Below are 21288 nucleotides of genomic sequence, written 5' to 3'. Positions count from 1 at the left end.
ATTTCATTGATTTTTTTATGTGAAAATGGATTCCATGTCAGACTGTGACATCCGTCTTGTGTTTACTTTTCCGCCCAAAGACAGTACACTGCAGTACAAAAAAATACGTACTCCTCTGAAAAAAACTTTCCTTGCATTAGCACCTTGGATAAAATTCAACATTTGTACATTTTAATTTTTATTTTGCCTCTGACACGGCAAACTAAAAGTTTTCATTTTGCCTCTCTGACGGCAAACTAACTGTTTTATTTTGCCTCTGACATACAAAAACGCTTAGCATTAAGTTTATGAACCATATGTTCGAAGTGGCCACCATCAACTTTGAAGCCTGCCATATTAAAAGATGATGAATGTGTCCTGATCTTGGGAAAAAGCAAAATTTGAGACTTTAGAGCTCTTGTCTCCAGATACAGTTGTGAAATAATGATTTTTATACATAATTTAAAATGTTCTTTAGTAATGGATAGGAAAATACATGTTAATCAAAGTCAACCTTTGTGGCAGTTTGATCATACTGTTGATAGATAGTAGGATAGATAGATAGATAGCTATAGATAGATAAATACATAGATAAATAGATAAATATATATATACTAGAAATTCAAGGCGCTTCGCGCCCTTCTTTCTAGCCTTAGAGGGCGCTTCGCGCCCATCTTCTAAATTAGTTGTGAACATGTTCTCTTTGTGTACATCGTAAAACAAAACAAAAATAATTCGCGGATTTTTACAAAAAAAATTCGCGGATTTTCGAAATTTTTAAAAATTTAATGACGATCGAATTTTGATAGAGACAAATATTTGAAATTTTGATTTTTCATAAACCTTCCCTGGGGTCCCTAGATGTCCCACAAAAAATTTGGGCCCGATCGGTTCAGTCGTTTTGACGTTTATTGGATACAAACAAACAAACAAACAGACAAACAGACAAACAGACAAGCCAAATTTATATATATAGATATATATATATATATAGTTACTAGATATATCTATAAAGCAATAATCAGAACAGCTTCTCAGTTTTTATATTTATTAATACAAATTGTTTCAGATCTCTTGATCCTCATCAGTCAATAAACATAGATAGATAGATAGATAGATAGATAGATAGATAGATAGATAGATAGATAGATAGATAGATAGATAGATAGATAGATAGGTAGATAGAGATAGATAGATAGATACCCATTTAGATAGAAGATAATCCCCGCTGAGATGTTTTGGCAGAGAAACTCAAAGAATCCGCACAAATATTGCAAAAAGAATTAGTAAAAAGTGTGTTTTAGGCCAGCTAGCTGTCATTCAAGCTTTGTAATAGTTCCAGGGATCCAGTACATTGTACACTGAACACTGTACACTGAACATTGTATATTGTACAATGTACACTTTATATATACACTACAATGCTTACCTTAAACTTTTTCTTGTTTTGGTGCTAGATCTTCTCTTCCTGCACTCTCCTCGCAGCAGTGTTGGGGTTGACGGTCTAGGTTAATTAATACATTAATATATTATAAATAAAAACTATTTTCAATTTATTCTAAAGTTTAAATTTGTTATTATGATAGTATAATAAAGAAGCGATTTTTCTTTAAGAGTGAGTGCATTGAATTTAGCATTTAGTGAGTGTAGAGTTTTATGATTGTAGTGTTTTATGAGTAGCGTTTTATGAGTGTAGCGTTTTATGAGTGTAGCGTTTTATGATTGTAGTGTTTTATGAGTGCAGCGTTTTATGAGTGTAGCGTTGTATGGGTGTAGCGTTTTATGAGTGTAGCGTTTTATGAGTGTAGTCTTGAGTGTAGCTTTTTATGCGTGTAGCGTTTTATGAGTGTAGCGTTTTATGATTGTAGTGTTTTATGAGTGTAGTGTTTTATGAGTGTAGCGTTTTATGAGTGCACCGTTTTATCTGGTAGTGTTTTATGAGTGTAGCGTTTATGATTGTAGTGTTTTATGATGTTAGCGTTTATGAGTGTAGTGTTTTATGAGTTAGTTTCGTTATATAAGTTGTGTTTTCTGAGTGTGGCGTTTATATGTGTGTAGCGTTTTATGAGTGTAGCGTTTTTCTAAGTACACCAAACACAAACTTAGCATATATAAAAAATAATTTGATCAATAAAGGTTTTCTGAGCCCGAAATTTAAAAAATTAAGAAAATAAGACTTCGGTCTGAGCTTTTATCTAGACTAATTTAAGACTCGAGCTTTCCGTGTTAAGTTGCATCTAGTTTTGCACAAAAGTGGTGCTTATTAAACCGGTTTAGTATCGTATTTGGTGGATTTTCATGGTTGGGATCGGAAGATTCGATAGATTTTATTAGAAAAGACTCAACACTGAGACTAATTCTCCAAGAAATCAGACCAAGTTCGGTTTATTTTAAGTCAAGTCTAAGAGATTGCAGCTTTCGATCACGTGACACAAGCTGTAGTCGCCTGATTTATAAATTTGGTCAAGATTGAGTCCTAAACCTGGGTCTAAGGAATTAAGACTCGAGCCAAAGCTTTTAAAATTCTGGATTTGGTGTCCAAAATAAGCAAAAAGCTAAATTAGTTTAAACATAAAAGATTTTATTGATCAATTTTAATCTTGTTATAAAAATGCAAAATTTTTAAGCAAGATATTAAAAAACTTTTCTAAACATATTAAAAAGCAATTGAAGCGAAATTTGTTTAATTTGTAATTTTTTTTTCATACACCTGAAGCTTCTGAATTCCTCATGAGTGCTCTATAGTAGATTAGGATCGGGATCAAGAGAACAAAATATAGAAAACTTAAAAACATTACCAGATTCTCAACCTAAAAATATAAAAATTTTATTTTTCAAATCGTATATAGGCAAAATATAGACTAGTTTTCTTAATTGTAGCAAAATTATTTACTACTGAATTGGGATTTAACTTTAAGTAAATTTTATACGATAAATACATATATATCATGAACGATACAATAAACTCGATATTTTTGTTTTAAAAATCTGTACTGATGTTTTTTTAGAATTGGGATTCAAGAAAAGAAAATACAGAATGCATAAAAATATGACTAGGTTCTCTACTTGACAAAATTCAAGGCTTGTAATATGGGCTTACAGCTAGGGTTGTTAATCGTTTTTAAAAACGATCAAAAAAATAATTGTTTTTCGTTTCGATTTCATTTTTCCTAAAAACGATCGTTTCGTTTTATGAAAAACGATAGTTTTTTAAAACGAACCACTTTTCACTTTCAAAAATCGTTTAAAAAAACGAAATAGGATCATTTTTTAAAACGATCGGCTGTTAAGAAAGATATTTTTTCTCTCAAAACGATCGTTTATTGAAATTTCAATTTTTTCAGGAAGATAAGGTTATGAATGTTGTCATGGTTATTTATCGAGACAAATAACCTGAATGTTTTCCGACCAAAAAAATGTATTTTCTCTTAAAAAGGTCGTTAACAAAGAGGCGTCGTCAAAACCATCGATTTTAAAAACAATCCTTTCTAAAAACGACCGTTTTTAAAAAAACTAAAAACTATCGTTTTTAAAAACTATCTTTTTTTTAAACGATAGTTTTTTTTTAAAACGAACAACGCTTGTTTTTGAAAAACAATCGTTTCGGTTTTCGTTTTTTCTTTGTTGCTTTCAAAACGAAACGATCGGTTTGAAAAAAGTGGAAACGATTCTTTCCCACTTACACTTGATCCATTATTCTGCCAGATCTAATTAGTCCAAGTTTGAAGTATTATAGTTTAAAGCAAACAGTTTAACAAATTCGACCCTCGAAGATCTTTTTAAAATTGATCAATTTAATAGAAAAATCTTAATTTTTTCATATTTGTGAATCGAGAATGGTACTTTTTTAATGAAGGGTTACTTGAAATTACAACCACAGACTTGTTTAAAGAACTGTAAGCGTAATTTCAATTGACCCTCCATGCAAAGTTAGTAATGCTCGATTTACAACAGTACCCTTGAAAGCTTTGTCTTAAATAGATCACACACCTCTGTCCCTTTAGTAAAAGTAAGTTCAATCTATATGAAGCATAAATTCTGACCGCGTCAACCTTGTTGCACCGACTAGTCCTGTCCATAGAGTTAGGTACGGTACAAACTGGGACCGAGGAGGTTGACCCGGCTCGAAAATTCAAATGTACTACGGCTGTTGATTTTAATTTGATGTTTCTCTGCGAAAGTGACTTGCGGATTTCTTGCATGCTGATGCAAATGAGAAATTCACAGAAATAAACACTTCTCAAGTCAGAAAAACGACAATATCTTCAACATTTTTCATCAGTTAAAGGTTTCAAGTGTAAAGTAGAAAACTGCAGGGAGAGCTAGTCCCTTGAAGCTACGGTAACAGTCCCTTTAAGTAAAGATCTAAGTCTCTGACATATGGCTAAAGAGCAGAATTGCAATGGCTCTCTTAAAAGTAAAGTTTAACAACTATAATAAGGTTCTTTTCTACTTCACAGCCTAATAAAATGATTTACAAGGAGAATGAGTAACATACAGTATTTTTAGAAAGTTTGCCGGAATTTTTTTTTCATTTCATATTTTCTTTCTTTAATTAATTATAATTAATTGGTATAATTATAACCAAAAGGTCTTTTTCGAAGCATTCCTAGACAAAAAATTTACTTTTATATATTTGTAATTTTTTCTTAAGTATGTTGTAGAGTAATAAAAGAATCGATAAGAAAATATTTTTTTACCATTTAACTAACCTAGAAATGATAATTATTTCATTGTATTTTAGGAAAATTTATATTTTCATTCTCTAAAAACTATTTAGTGTTCTCTACGTTTGGATAATATAGAATAAAAAAAGATAAATTTGAACAATTTTAATCGAAAGTTTTCACTCTGTTTATTTCCCTTCATTTAGAGTTAGGAGTAGGCATCGGTCTGTAATCCATTTTTAACAAATCTAGGTTTTTTACATAAAACCTACTTTCAGCTTTGAAATGGATAAACCACCCAGATTTTTATGGGGCCTTAGAAAAAAAGCTATGAACGTCAAAGAACGGATCACGATGTTTGAAATCTTACATGTGTTCAATAATAACTCCACTTTTTTAGGAACTGTTTGAATTTCTATTATTCAATGGAATAAATTAACTGTTCTCATACTTGCAAGCAAAGTCAAAAATAAAAGGGCTATATAGTTACAAAGGTGTACTAGTAATGTTGTTTACATTATACTTTCTTGCTAGACTGCAAATTAGACAGATGGAGATAAGGTCAAATTTATGCGATATTTGTGGTGCGGCTTTATGATCTCGTAGCTTCTCTTGTTTCGATTTTACGTTGAATTTATCTGGTTACTCACAAAACTTACAAAACTTTTTTGTTTTTCTCTTTAATAATAGAAATTATGATTTAAACGATTTCGATCTTATGCACAAGCAGCCGTAGTACATTTGAATTTCCGAGCCGGGTCAACCTTTCCGGTCCCAGTTTGTACCGTATCGCCCGGACATTGGGTGAATAAAGCAGACATTCAATAGGACTAGGCGGTGCAACTAGGTTGACGCGGTCCGACTTTAGGTTGAATTTACTTTTACTAAACTTTTACTTTTACTTTTACTAAAGGTGCGTGTATGTGCAATTTACATTATTTTGGCGTGTTCTTCTTTTTTAGTAAATGGATGCCCATCCCTACTAGAGTGGTATCCGTGTATAAAATCATTAATAAATGATCTACACTTCTCATGATAGATCCCATTACCCAGTAAATATATGAATACCTAATGATATAGAATAAATGAGGAATCATTAATAAACAATATTTAAGAATATTCCTTTAGTTTCATATCTTTTATAAACACACTTTCAGGGGGCACTTTACTGTGAACTACTTTTCCTCCGAAACATATAATATAACAGAACTTTTTTACAATAAAGTAAACTAAGTTTTTAAAACACTTCACGGCCTTTTTTCTTCACTTTTTATCTTTTTTCTTCATACAATATTAAACAATAAACACAAATTGTTCTGTTCTCTATAGTTTAAGAAATCTTTTTCTTTTTAAAGGGAGTGATCGGCAATGTCTAGTAGATAAACTGAGAATGTAGACTTGCGGAGAAATTTGTATGACTCATTTGAGACATTTAAAACGTTTTAATGATGTATAATTACTGCACTTGAGGGCAAAGTCGACTTTCAAAATCATCCATTTGAGTGGTTTAGAGAATCAATTTTTTTTAAACTCAGGAAACATTTTTACCGACTTTATGTGCCGAGGGCGAAATTGGCGAGTAAATAATTCTGGACTTTTTATGTTCACAATCGATTTGTCGTAGAAAAAATGTTTCAAGGAATTATTAAATAACGACGACAAAAAAGATCGCAAAAATTCTGCATTAAACGAATTAGTTGTTTAGAAACAGGTTGAGAAGATAAAAATTAACTCTTATCATCGAAAATAAGTATTCTTATTCAGTTTTTAGTTTCTGTAATTTCTCATTGTTCACAAACATTTTCTGAAGATTTTCTAGAATTTTCATTGAAAAGACGACATTTGAAGAATTTGTAGAAATCTTTCAACAAATTTGAAGACGAAATTCAATAAAATGATGAAAAAGAATTACTTGATTCTAAAATGGATTTATTAACAAATTTCTACTGAGAAATGTGTTCCTAAACATCAAATTAGTTTATTGTAGAATTTTGATACATTTTTTGTTGTCTTTATTTAATAATTTTTTAAAAAATTAATTCCCAAAACGTATCCACCCAAATGAATGATTTTGAACGTCGACTTTGCACTCAAACTTAGTAATTATACATCATTAAAACATTCAAAATGTCTTAAATGAATCCTACAAAATTTCTCCACATTCTCAGTTCAACTGCCATACATTGCCAGTCACTCCCTTTAAGCCAATTTTATTAAACGATTTCTTGGGCCATTTGAGGTCCTGTCCCTTATCGATCGGATGCAAACACACAAGCCATAGGTCTGCTTAAGATGGAGATCAATGCTTGATTTCAGGATTCACAATTCGCAGATTTCAGATTCCTTATAAAAATATAAAATTCTCCCAATATTTTCCACTTGTTTGAATCTACCCTCGTATCCATCCATCTTGAAAACTTGAGTTTTCCAATATAAACTTGAAGAAAGAAATCAAGATTTATGAAAGAAATGATTGTTCTGAAAACATGTTTTCAACAACTGTAAATCCGCAATTGACGATAAAAGCAAGATGGCGTCGACACGTGGTAAATATGATCAACTTTATGAAGAATATATAAAGTATACACAAGTGTAAGAGCCAACAATACAAATATAAAAGATCATAAAGTAAGAATTTGGCAAGAACATTTAACTCAGAGATTATGGGAATTATTAATAACATAAACCTATATGACTGTTGTACAGCCCTTCATGTGTTATGTGCTATTATATGGATTAAAGTTGTATACATCTAGAACAGTTGTACATTAAATTGTACACTTTTTTATTATATACTGGGTTTTCAAGTGCATAACTTACGCACATTATACTTCTTTATTATACTTCATATTATACCATTATTATAAGCTGGTTGTTCAAGTTTACATAGCTCTTGTACATAATACCTCTTCATAAAACGCTGGTTGTTCAAGTTGTACATAGCTCGTGTACATTATACCTCTTTATTGTATGCTGGTTGCTCTAGTTGTACATAACTCCTACACATCTTACCTCTTCATTATACGCTGGTTGTTCAAGCTGTACATAGCTGGTGTACGCTGACCAGCTCCAGTACAGTACAAGAACTGACATGGATCCTGTGATATAAATGACCAGCCAGGTTTTAGACTCAGCATACCCTCCATAGATTAGGCTTACAGTAGAACAGAACATTACCAGTCCCAGACTTATGTCCAAATATCTAAAATGCACAATTACAATAAAATATATAACTATAACAGCATTAATCTTAATACAAATAATTTATTTGTTTTACTGTCCTGTGTAGTGTTGATTATGGTCGATTCAAATTCGAACCCGACCGACCCCTGGTGACTGCTTTATTAACGCGCGGCAACAACCCTATCCTATGTCGGCCCAGTTTCAACTTTGATGGCGCGGCCAGATTATTTAGTGCCTGGCCGGCTTATCATAGGTCTATTTGACCTACCCCACTAGCTTGGTTTAGTGTGATATGTCTAGCTGTAATATGTATACTGTAAAACTAGCTCTATAGCTGCCTATAGGTTAACCTTGTTGACCTACCCCATTAGGTTAGTTTAGTGTGATATGTCTAGCTGTAATATTATACTGTAAAACTAGCTCTATAGCTGCCTATAGGTTAACCTTGTTGACCTACCCCACTAGGTTAGTTTAATGTGATATGTCTAGCTGTAATATTATACTGTAAAACTAGCTCTATAGCTGCCTATAGGTTAACCTTGTTGACCTACCCCACTAGCTTAGTTTAGTGTGATATGTCTAGCTGTAATTAATATTATACTGTAAAACTAGCTCTATAGCTGCCTACAGGTTGACCTTGTTGACCTACCCCACTAGCTTAGTTTAGTGTTATATGTCTAGCTGTAATATGTATACTGTAAAACTAGCTCTATAGCTGCCTACAGGTTAACCTTGTTGGCAAATGTCAAAATCTATTTTATCAATGTCGGGAACTTAAATGTTAATATTAAAGGGACTGTTAAGGTAAAATTTAAGGGGGGTATAGGCTAAACCCTAGACATTTTATGAGTTGATCGCGACCAATATTAATTCTATCTGATGTCCCTGTCTCGAGAAATTAAAATAAAAGTGTAATTAGAGATCATATTAAGTAAATACAAAATAAATCTGAAAATTACGATAACCCAGAGGTGTCTAGATATTTTAGGCACGCTCCTATTGTAATTTAAAAGTTATAATTTTTCATTTTAGGTTTCCTTTAAAATTATACTATATGTACTTTTGACGACGATTTTTTTTGGCTACTAGGAGTCACTGCTCTCGATGTTTCAGGGATTTTACTTGGCAGAGACACCTAGCGGGAAAAAATCGTGAAAGTTTAAAGGAACTAATATTGGTTGTGATTTACTTCTATATATGTATATATATACCCCCTGTCATTTTACCTTTAGTTGCTAAAATTTGAGTTTGTTTTTAATCTTCCTGACAGAACAATCTCAAGGACTGACGAGGGTCAACCCAGACCGAAATATACTTTCAATAAATGTGGAACTAACATTTACTTTTTTTCACTCTACAGAGGTTTGGTCCATCAACATCACCGAATTTTAAAGTTGCTAAAAATTGTTGCTAAAAGAACCAACATATCCTACACAAGCTGCAGTTTGATTCAACAAATATCAAAATTTGAACTTTCTGGTATATTAGGATATACATATATATATATGCATTATGTATATTAGGATATATATATAAGTTTAAAAGTCAAATAACAAAGTTTCATATTTGCAAAGCTAGAAAACGGCCAAAACCTTCTAAACTTTTTTTTAATCTCAAATTTAAACCGGGGGGGGGGGGGGGNNNGAGGTCAATACTGTCTATTTTCTACCTCTGAAGTTGGAGGTCAATACTGTCTATTTTCTACCTCTGAAGTTGGAGGTCAATACTGTCTATTTTCTATCTCTGAAGTTGGAGGTCAATACTGTCTATTTATTACGTCTGAAGTTGTAGGTCAATACTGTCTATTTTCTACCTCTGAAGTTGGAGGTCAATACTGTCTGTCTCCCCGAGGACGTAAAAGTGGAAGATGACCCAGAGGAATGAGAGGATGGAACCGAGACCACCAAACACCAGACAGTACAGCTTTAAACACCATCTAAACAGAAACAAAAACATTTAGAACAGTTTTCTTTGCAGCAAAATAAAATTTCCGAATTCCCATATCTTTGCAACCCAATTGTGTAAATCTAACTGAGAAATATAAAAGGGCTACACCATCAGGTTCCTTAGGAAAAGTGTACTTTCCTAAAATATTAGTCTATATTGCCAAAACTGATTTTTACCATTTATAAATTCCCAAATTGAAAGTTTTTATGAAAGGAGAACTTTCTAACTCTGTCAATTAAGGCTTAACTTGAAAGGATGTCTCTTGTAAAAGTAAGGATCAAATTGAATTTAAAAAAATTTCTAAATTCTTGTTACTTCATTAAAAGAAATTTTGTAGTATATATTGTTTTTTTAAATCATGATGAAAAGTAAAAAATTAAAATTGATTAAAAAAATCCAGTTTTTTCAGATCAGTGATGAAGCGATAAAGCGATAAAGGGACTGTAAGCGTAATTTCACGTGCAAAGACGACAATGCCCGATTCACAAACCAGACAAAAACTATTACCTTTCAAAAGTGTGTACGTTGATAATCAATTTATACTTGAACAGACTAAGGTTTAAAGGGTAACGTAATCTTTCCATGGAAGCTCACTTAAAATTACGCTTACAGTCCCTTTAATCCATTAAAACTGAAAAGAAAAACAGTCTAAATTTTAAGTAAAAACAATAAAATTCTAGATAAGTATATTGAATTTCTAACTAAAGAGCCGGAAACAAATCGATGTCTAAACAAATCTTACCAAATAAATGCATTAAAGAAAAAATAGGAAAATATTTTTAAACAAAAATTTAAATCTGTACAATTTTAAAAAGTTTTGACTTTTAGGGGCGTTTCGACCCCTAACTAATTTTCGCGGATATTCATAATGAAACTGATGCATATTCAAAAATAATTGTTGACATTTTTTCATGGAAAAATGTTTTGATTTTATTAAGATTCAGAGCTTTGGTTAAATTCAGTACAATAAGATTTCGATTTCAGAGAAATTCACGAGAATTTCTCGTTCTCGAAATAATGTTTCTAAAATTTGTAACTTAATTCTGAAAATCTTTGCCACAAAAGCTCTGTTTTTCCCTGTATCGTTGAACCCTGATGCTGTATCCCTTTTTTTATATCAAACTATGATTTATCTTAGATCAAATAATCTAGTTTGAAATATCTAAGGTTTACACAATCAGGTTGAAAAGAAATACAGAATAGAAAAAAAGAGTTTGTGGCAAAGACTCAATTTCTTTCCGGAGTCCTAATCACAAGAATCAAAATCAAGAGAAATTCCCAAGAAATTCTCCGAATTGAGTCATTTAAAGTTTAAGTTCTTGAAGAATTTCCCAACTTTTCTATGTTTGGTTAAATTCACTCCACCGGGTTTCATTATCAAATTGTTTCATGAATAAAATAACATTTTTTTTCTTTTAGTGGAAGTTTTTACGGGAAATTTATACATTTTTTATAAAGTTTTAAGCTGGAAAACAATTTTAAAGATTAAAGATAAATAAAAAAACAATAACTAAAATAATATTAATAACGCAGACAAACAAAATCTAAGATTAAAACTGCCTCAGGCATTTTTCCTTTCTTATTTTAAGTTCAAGCTCGAATAGAATATTCGGTCTGTTCCCATCTAATTTAAAAGGACTGTAAATGTTTTTCAAGTAATCACCCATTTATGGCATAGAGATTTGAAAATGGTAAAGAATCATTTTTTACAAATATTTAAATGCTTTTCAAGCATTTGAAAAATTAGATCGGTATATTTAAAAATCAAAAAGATGTCAGACGGAGGTATACCGAACCGTCGTAAACCATACCACTCCTTTTTTATCAGAGGGTCACTTTAAAAAAAAAGCCTACAGTCCCTTTAAGCAAGTTTATGTATTAAATTAAACTAGATAAATCTATTTTCCAGTTTAGAATCAATAAAACGGTGGACATAGGGCATACTTCATATATATGGATATAACGAGGGATGCACATTAAACTGAAGTAAATTTGACGTAACATTGAAATTTTACATGTTTTCATGTATAACTTCTCTTATTCAAGAACTTATTAAGAACTGATTAAAGGAATTGAATCTTTGCCATAAACTCTGATTTTTAAATCCCTATATCTAAACAACCCAATGTTGTAGACCTTAGATATTTCAAACTATGACTTCTGTTATATCAAACAATCAAAGTTTGAAATATCAAAGGTTTACATAATTTGGTTTTAGATATATAGGTATTAGAAAATTGGGATTTGTTGCAACGACTCAATTCCTTTCTATATCATATAACTGGATGAATAATTGTTTACATACTTGAGCAAAAAAAAATAACGTAGAGAAATGTTTATTTTAATTTTAAGCTATTTCAAAGAAATTATAGACTGTCATATCCGATATACAACTTGTAAAATTGATTATTTATGATTATGGATTCTATAGAAAGTGAATTGCTCATATCTGCCTATTGGAACAAATAAAGGAAATCTAACAATTTTCAAACCATAGAAAACACGATTTTTCAAATTATTATTCAAATAAAGAGCTAATATCGTTGTGATTGTGATTATTTCCATGCGATTTTTAGTCTATATGAAATATTTTAGATGATAAAAAACTTGTTATTCTAAAAAATGTATGATAAAGGGTCAGATTGTTAAAATAATTATGATCTTTAATATTTTCTTCTCTTCTCTTAATTAAGCTTTTAATATTTCAATTAGGCCAAATAGCAATTAAATGTAAAACATGAAATCATAAGAATTTAGATTTTTCACTAACAGCTTATAATCCTAAGAAAATAAATTTTTTTTAAATTTTTTTTTATCCCCGTTTTTGATTTTATAATTCCTTTATATGTTTCCTGCAGTAGTATTGCCGACACTGTTTTTGAAAATCCACAATTGTAAAAAAACCATTTTTACTTGATCAGACAAAACTTTTAAAGTTATCGTCGTGAATCGGCCGGGCATTGACATTTTTGCATAAAGGCTCATTTGAAATTACGCTTACAGTCCCTTTAAAATATAAACAACAAAAATCTATTTTCGGTTTTTTACTAACCATGTGTTAGATTTTAATTAGTGAAGATTAATGAAAAAAGGCTACAGTAAATCTCAGTCTGTCGATCAGGATTTTATATGTCGACACAGAACTAAATTAATTCAATCTTGTCACAGATTCATTTATAATATTATTTTCTAAAATTAAACTTTAAAATTAATAAAATTGAAGATAATAAAGACGTAATTTAGGTTGACTCTCCATGGCGGGTCGGATTCACAACGGTGCCCTTAAAGCTTTTAAGCTTTTGTCTGATCATCTAAGAAATTTTCTCAATTTATAGATTCTGAAATAGAATTGGTAAAATTAAGACTATTTTATGTTTAATAAAAATGTAAAACAGCTTGCTTGGTTGTAAACAATTACAATTGTTTCTGCAGATAGTTTACATAAGCAGTCAATTTTATCAGACAACAGTTTAAAAATCGGACATGCGACTAAACGCATAGGGTTCTGAAATTACGCCTGTAACAATACCTTTAGCCCACAAAACATTGGATGTATGTGATGACATTACTGATATGATTTTGTGACATCGTAGCGCATCTAGTTTTAGTGAGATAAGAACAGTTATCTGGGTACATATTAGAAATTTAAAACATTTTTTCTTCTCAATAGCACTTTAATAAAGGTATTGTTATGATGAAAAACATGAAAAAGCATGACGTACAAATAAATATTTTACCTGAAGGAAGAAACACTTGGACATCGTATTCTCAATTCTATTCTATCCTGCTCTGTGTCCGGGGTATAATGTTTCCTTTTAAACAAAATAATTCAGTTTATATCCCAGCTATACAGTGTCCGGGGATAATGTTTCCTTTTAACCAAAATAATTCAGTTTTTATCCCAGCTATACAGTGTCCGGGGTATAATGTTTCCTTTTTAACAAAAATAATTAAGTTTATATCCCAGCTATACAGTGTCCGGGGATAATGTTCCCTTTTTAGCCAAAATAGTTCAGTTTTTATCCCAGCTATACAGTGTCCGGGGTCTAATGTTCCCTTTTTAACCAAAATAATTCAGTTTTTATCCCAGCTATACAGTGTCCGGGGTATAATGTTTCCTTTTTAACAAAAATAATTAAGTTTGCATCCTCTACGGTAAGACCCTTAAAAATGTGGAATGGAAAACGATATTTATTCTGAAGTTATTATTGTAAATAGTACAATGAACATGACATACACCATTTTAAGAAGTTGATTTAACGCTACTGGAAAAATTATTTGATTTTTAACAACAAATACACATTAAATTGTCGTCTTCTTGTATCATAACTTAATGGGCCCCACTGTATCAACAACCAACTAAAAGCTGTTCAGAAATTGATTTATGAACCTATAACTGATTTTAAATTTGTCTGCTCTATATAGAGCATTAGTTAAAATAGTTTAAAATGATTTTTAGATCCAACTTTGATATTTTGATTTGAAAATGAGTTAAAATATATATCATTTTTTGGTGCGATCATTCTAATGCGACAGCTTTCGCATAAAGTATTAAAGTTTTTAATGAAAACTAAATTTAGAATCTTTTGTTAAAAACGACAAAAATAATAGGATACATTCAATCTTTTAATCGTGAAAAAAATGTTGTGAAAACTTTTTATTTCTATAAAAATTGTAAATTTATTTTCTTGTTTATCGAAAATTCAATCAAGAAAATTTAGTTTTCCTGTGACAAGCAATTCAATTTGCTATTCATATATTCTAGATGTAGTAGATCCATACTTATCCTTTCTCAACAAAATATTTGGGATTTGTTTACCGTGCATTGTTAGAAAGAACCTCTAACATTATGATCTAAATATCGAAGTATAAGCAAAACAATTAGACATTATTAACATTTAATTCGATACTGGCTTGAGAACCCAGCTTTAATCTGGAAACTAGCTTTGAAACACAACGTTGCATTGCCTGGAAAATAGCCATGGGAACTTAACTTTAAGCTGGAAAATAGTCTGTGAACCCAGCTTTAACCTGGAAAATAGCCCGGGAACCCAGCTTTGCCTAAAACTTTTGCCTGGAAACTTGCTTGGGAACCCGCTTTGCCTGGAAACTTGCTTGGGAACCCAGCTTTGCCTGAAGACAAGCTTGAGAACCCAGCTTTGCGTGGAAACTAGCTTGAGAATCAAGCTTTGCCTAAAAACTAGCTTGGGAACCCAGCTTTGCCTGAAGACTAGCTTGGGAACCCAATTTGCTTAAAAACTAGCTTTGGAACCCAGCTTTGTCTGAAGACTAGCTTGGTAACCCAACTTTTCCTGAAAACTAGCTTGGGAACCCAGCTTTGGCTAAAAACTTGCTTGGAAACCCAGTTTTGCCTAGAAGCTAAACTTTCCATATAAAAGTCAATCAACTGAACTAAGCTAAGAACATTCCGTTTATTGACTATGATCCCCAATTCCCAATTAAAATTTGATCGGTCGAGGGGTTCAAGAGCTATGATCGAAGACTACTAATTTATAGAAAAAGAGGATAAAGGAACACTCGCCACAATTTTCTAATTTTTATCTTTGCAACCTGATGTTGTAAATCTTTGATATTTCAAACTGTAGAATTATTTAGAACTTACAAATTTAAGTTTATAATATCACACCATCAGATTACAAAGATATTAAGATTAGAAAAATAATTTCTGTTGCGAGAGTTAAGATCCTTAACATTCTGTTAGAAATTTTAAACAAAATGCTTTTGGTACAGTTCGATGTTACGGAAAAAAATTTAGACTTTCCAAACAAATGGATTCTGCAATTTTAAATGTGATGAAGTGCATTGGCTTAGATATATTAAACCCCCCCTGGATACAAAATTCTGCAGCTACCCCCTTATCAGACTAGGTGTTAAACATCATCATAAATCTTTGCAACAGCTCAGCTCAGGCAGAAAATTCAGAATCGACAAACAATCTGAATCATTTTTTTCTTTTTTAACAATTTCTTTTCTTTATTTAAAAAGAAATATTGCAAAATTTCATACACAAGAATTTCATGAAAAAATGTTGTTCTAAAGAAGACAAGGCTAGTCACACTTTTTAACTCACCCTGTATCTTTTGCAAAATATGCTTTTAAAATATCAATGTTTACACCGTCAGAGCTAAGAAACATCTTGTATTTTGGATATCGAGATCAATCTGCAGATTAGTTTAATCTTTTTTCGATATTCCGTACCTAGTTAAAGAGAACTTTGATCAGCGAAGGATTAAGAAAAATGAAGAAACCCGAAAAATTGATTGAAATATTGTGTTTACTCCGTGTTTGAAACAAACAATGTTTATAAACAAATCGTTGAAAATAAAGAACACAGTTAATTATGAACATTAAATAAAGTACAACTCCTTACTGGGTATGATGGGCATGACCATCACAGGATATTGAAAAGGAATTAAAGTAAAGTTTCAGAAAAATCAATAAAATAAAAATTTCGCGAATTTCGTTTGCAAAAATTTCGTTTGAAACCCTAAGAGGATTAATCTGTAGATTTGCATAAGAAGACATCAATGTTCGATCTCGAGATTCACAACTTCAAGACAGTTTCAGAAAAATGATTTTTTAATTAAAATTAATAAAAATATTGTAAACAAATAGAAGCACTTCTGTCATGTTTGAGAAAATTATTAAATATTGCTGTGTATGGATGTAAATGCAAAATGTGCAGGAATAAAAAAGATTAAATTAATCTCCTAGATCCATTGTATAGCTTGCTAAATGCTAGAATAGGAAATAATAAAAATTTCCCAGTTTCTCACAGGGTTCAAATATTAATCAGAAAATATTGTAAAGACGACAATAAGTAGAAATGCACGAAATTTTATAAAAAAAATGGTTCTCAAAGGGTTCAAGCGTAAATCTGAAAAGGGTGTAAAGACGACATAAATTGGAAATGCATGCAGTGGAAACCCAAATCAAAATGTGTTTGCTTCCCATTACATGTTCAAAGTGGGACCAATGGAAATTAAATTGAATAATTTATGAGAGATATTACTGGACTCTTGCAGCATAAAATGAAAAAGATATTGATACTGACAGTTGATTCCAAATTCTATTCGAGTGTAAATCCCCCCCCCCCTTATTTTTCGCCAACACTCCCTTTAAAGAACATAACTTTTCTACAGTTGAGAAGTAGCACTCTATAGATACTTTTAAGGGAGATTAGAATGTATTTCAAGCAGAATCAATTAAATAAGATTTCAGGAAAGAATAAAAAGTCTTGAAACAAAAACAATATTGGAGTCAAATCAGGGGGGTTGGATCTTAACTACCTCTTCGTGTGGATTAGCCTGAGTGTACATTTAGTATAAATAATATGTACTATATACTTGACTAAAATCCGCAATTCACCAAAGTCCTTGGGGAGTTTTTAAAGCTTAATTTGAATTGTCATTTTTTCCCGTGAAAAAAATATAACTCAGAGTCAGATGCAGTAGAGTCTTTTAAGTATAAAATAGTCTGTAAAATCGTACAATGATTAGAATAAAAAAGGACTTGGGTTAGAAATTTAGTTTTCGTAAAAAAACCTTCGAAATAATTGTCAGTGCACAACTCTTGCACTTTTTCACAAGACTTTGCAAAGCCAAAAGTTAGGACTTTCTCACATGTAATTTTACATGAGTTGACCGGGTTTAAACATCTTCAAAATCGTTTTTTTAAGAATTAAAAATGTAATTTTAGCAGGTTTTCTACAACTCTAAAAAATGATGAATTATTTATTCCTTTGTCTGGTGAAGTCTGTGTTGTACGGTGGTGGAGGACTGTACCGTAGTTCTTCACATTCTCCCTCAGTGTACTGCAGTATGTACAATTCTAACACTAATGCTAACCCAGCGTTCTGCAAAATTTGAGCTTTTTGGCCATATACCCAAGGATGTAAGGCAAGGAAAGTCATGTCAGAAGTGTACACATCTTTAGTACTGCAGTGTACTGTCTCTGGGATCTAATGTAAACACAAGACGGATGTCGAAGCCTGACATGGGATCCATCATTCACATAAAAAATCAATGAAATATTCTGGTCATAGGAAATTATTATGTGAATTATCAAAATTATCAAAATTTAATGCTTTTAACCTCCTTGGATACTAAACGAACACTGATGCATCTATTATTGTTTACAAATTCCGCCCAGAGAGAACTGGTTTCAATATGTACACAGAGTGCACACAACCGCAATTAACTTTCCTTGCCTTACATTCTTGCATATACCTAAACATTATTTTCTTTTCTGCGTTAATATATTTTAATTGTAATATTATGGACTAGATGAGGTGCACGGTGTTGCCCAGGTTACTCATAGTTAGTTTCGACGTTTTCATGTGCTTAGTCTTAAATAATGGTTTTAGCTGAAGTGCACAGCGTTGCCCGTGGAATTTTTAAAAAATCCCAAAATGTTTAGCCTATGATACCCCGGGGGTACCCAAGGGCTTCTTTAAAAAAATTCAGCCAATTTAGTCCAGCCGTTTGGCCTGCTGTCGGCATACAGTGAACAAATAAACAAGCGAAGATCTTCATTATATAGATTAAACATTATAGAGTTTATAGAGTTTATAGTTAATATTAATCAACCTTGCTTGTTAGAGATAAATCTGATTTAAAGGGACTGCCGGCGTATATTTCAAGTGACTCTTTATATATATTACTTCTAAAACTTTTTATTTTTTTCTATTTAAAGAAATTGAGTCTTTACTGCAGACTAAAATTTTATTCATCTCATATATCTTTGCGACCTAACGGTTTTTAAAATTTCAAACTTAGATCATTTAATCTAACAGAATTCATAGTTTGAAAAAATAGAGGGATTAGAAAATCAGAGTTTGTGGCAAAGACTCAAATTCTTTATTATTTCACCGGAAAAATGTTGGCGAAGAAAATTAATAATTTATCTCATTTCAAAATAGAAAAACAACTAAATCTTTTTATATATTTCTATTGTTACCGAAACTAAGTCTTAAAGGGCAACGTTGTGATTTGGGATTAACTTTTTAAGTTACGCGTACAGTCCCTTTAAAATTAATCACCCTTGGTTGTTTGAGTTTAATCTGATTTAATCTATTAGTTTAAAATTGTATTCCTGAGCCATCATTTCTCTAGTTCTCTTCGCTTCCAAGCCTAGCTCCAGGCAGCCATCAAACTGTACAACTGGGCGTTATTCAAGTTACAAAAAAAATAACTTTTTGTAAATTTTGTAAATTGTAAGTTTTTCAAATATTTAGTTTTTATTGCCAAATTAATCTAGACAAAAGGTTTTTTTTTTCACAATAAAATTGTTAAAACTGTTGATGGAAAAGCACAATACAAAGGCTCGTCAAATAAAAAAAAAATAATTTCAAAATTGAAAAATTTTAAATGTTAATTCAGATCATATATTCTAAACTATTCTGAGAGATTACGGTGCTTAAAATTTGTTTTCATCTATTTTAGAGCACCATGAAAACTAAACAGAAATTATAATTTCTAAATGTGGACCCAATTTTGTCATCTGTAAATGCATGTAGCTAAAAAAATTTTATTTTTTTTTTCAATCACAGATTTAGATTAAAACGAAATTTTTGAAAATTTAAAAAAAAGAAATTGAGTCTTTGTAAACCTTTTATCTTGGGTTGCAAAGATAAATATATTAAAAAAGCAGAGTTGGTGGCGCGCAAACACTCAATTCTTTTGCAAAATTGAAATTAAAATCCCTGTTTAAAACTAAAATGTAAGCAAAAAAATAAATTTAAAAATAAGAATGTGTCCAGCCCTACCTACCTCCTTCTGATCTATACTCCGGGTGTACCCTGAACCTGACAGTTATCTCGGACAGATGATATGTTTCTCAGGGTACTCGGGAACACACAAGGGAGGATATTTTCTCTTTATCAAAGTTCTCCAGGTCCTCGTAACATCACCTTTGTCCTGACATCACTAGGAAAGTTGTCAGACCAGCAAAAACTTAACTTTTTCTCTAAATATTGTTTTCATTTTATCCTCTCAAGGTTGCAAGAAAATGTTGATTACCAATGTTTCTTGTTTTTACATCTTGGCTTTTCACTTGTTCAAGTCTCATGGTTTTATTTTTCTGAAAAAAGTTAATGTTTATAAAACACATTTTCTAAAGCAGTTGCCATCATATTGTGTATTTTGTCATTCAAGGATGTTAAGCTTAAAGTAATAATAAAATTTTTTGCAAAATAAGCAATACAAAAAATGTTCTTGGATATTTGGATAAAATACATATGACACAGTGATCCAAGTTTGCAATCTTAACGCGAAAATCGATGAGAATCTTGTTTATTTCTAAATTTAAAAACAAGTTCAAAATGACATTACATAATGTACATGCATTACAAGAAAGTGTAAGGGGGTTAGGAATGTACAATTATCTCAGATTTTATCAAAAATCCATCAAACTAAGCGTAGTATAAGCCTTTCATATATCAATATTCAAAACGTAAAGTCTAACGAAAATATTTTTTATTTTAGTTTGAAAATCTACTAATATAAAATCAGCAAAAGTTGGTGTGGTAACTATACTAGAAAATCTACTAATATAAAATTTGCAAATGTTGGTGTGGTGACTATACTAGAAAATCTACCAATATAAAATCTGCAAATGTTGGTGTGGTGACTATACTAGAAAATCTACCAATATAAAATCTACAAATGTTGGTGTGGTGACTATACTAGAAAATCTACCAATATAAAACCTGCAAATGTTGGTGTGGTGACTATACTAGAAAATGTAAAATCCAGTAAAAATCTGTTTTATATTATTTGACTGAAAATAAAATAAAAATGTCAGATCAGAGAAGAAACAATATTAAACCGAGATTGAAAACAAATACTTTCTAAATTCAATTGAATTCAGAAAACCAAGAAGCAAGTTTATTTACAAAAAAAGATCTGTACGCAAATAGGACTTTTTTTTGTAGATTGAAAATTCAAAATCTTTATAAGAAAATTCTCGAAATGATTTAGAAAATAATCTGAGAAACTGGTTTAAAAATAGAACATTTCTACAAAAACAGTTTGTATTTTTTTTTAAATGTTGAAAAAAGATTAGTTTATAAAAACAATTAAATGTTATTTCTTTTTCTTTATCTTCTTGTCTAACCATATCTTCTCATCAATATAGTAATTGATATCCGTATCCCGCTGTAGTACATTCCTTATATTCCCTTTACTAAAGTAAATTGATATCCGTATCCCGCTGTAGTACATTCCTTATATTCCCTTTACTAAAGTAAATTGATATCCGTATCCCGCTGTAGTACATTCCTTATATTCCCTTTACTAAAGTAAATTGATATCCGTATCCCGCTGTAGTACATTCCTTATATTCCCTTTACTAAAGTAAATTGATATCCGTATCCCGCTGTAGTACATTCCTTATATTCCCTTTACTAAAGTAAATTGATATCCGTATCCCGCTGTAGTACATTCCTTATATTCCCTTTACTAAAGTAAATTGATATCCGTATCCCGCNCCC

General features: G+C 31.1%; 1 protein-coding gene across 1 annotated transcript; it reads right to left on the bottom strand.

Annotated features, from left to right (window-relative positions):
- Positions 1 to 1409: 1409 nt before the first annotated feature.
- On the bottom strand, positions 1410 to 19899 carry LOC111697100 (uncharacterized). The gene is made up of 8 exons (XM_023466993.1): positions 19564 to 19899; positions 18891 to 18950; positions 17537 to 17610; positions 13514 to 13588; positions 9643 to 9765; positions 7659 to 7848; positions 2690 to 2789; positions 1410 to 1483 (listed from the first exon to the last, which is right to left on the bottom strand). The coding sequence occupies exons 2-8, from the start codon at positions 18900 to 18902 to the stop codon at positions 1410 to 1412; spliced, it is 648 nt and encodes a 215-aa protein (XP_023322761.1). The 5' UTR covers positions 18903 to 18950; positions 19564 to 19899.
- Positions 19900 to 21288: the final 1389 nt, after the last annotated feature.

The sequence above is a fragment of the Eurytemora carolleeae genome, unplaced genomic scaffold, assembly GCF_000591075.1.
Source record: "Eurytemora carolleeae unplaced genomic scaffold, Eaff_2.0 scaffold201, whole genome shotgun sequence".
In the NCBI taxonomy this organism is placed as follows: Eukaryota; Metazoa; Arthropoda; class Copepoda; order Calanoida; family Temoridae; genus Eurytemora; species Eurytemora carolleeae.
The sequence above is the reverse complement of the archived record's forward strand: the minus strand, read 5'-3'. Positions and strand labels throughout refer to the sequence as shown.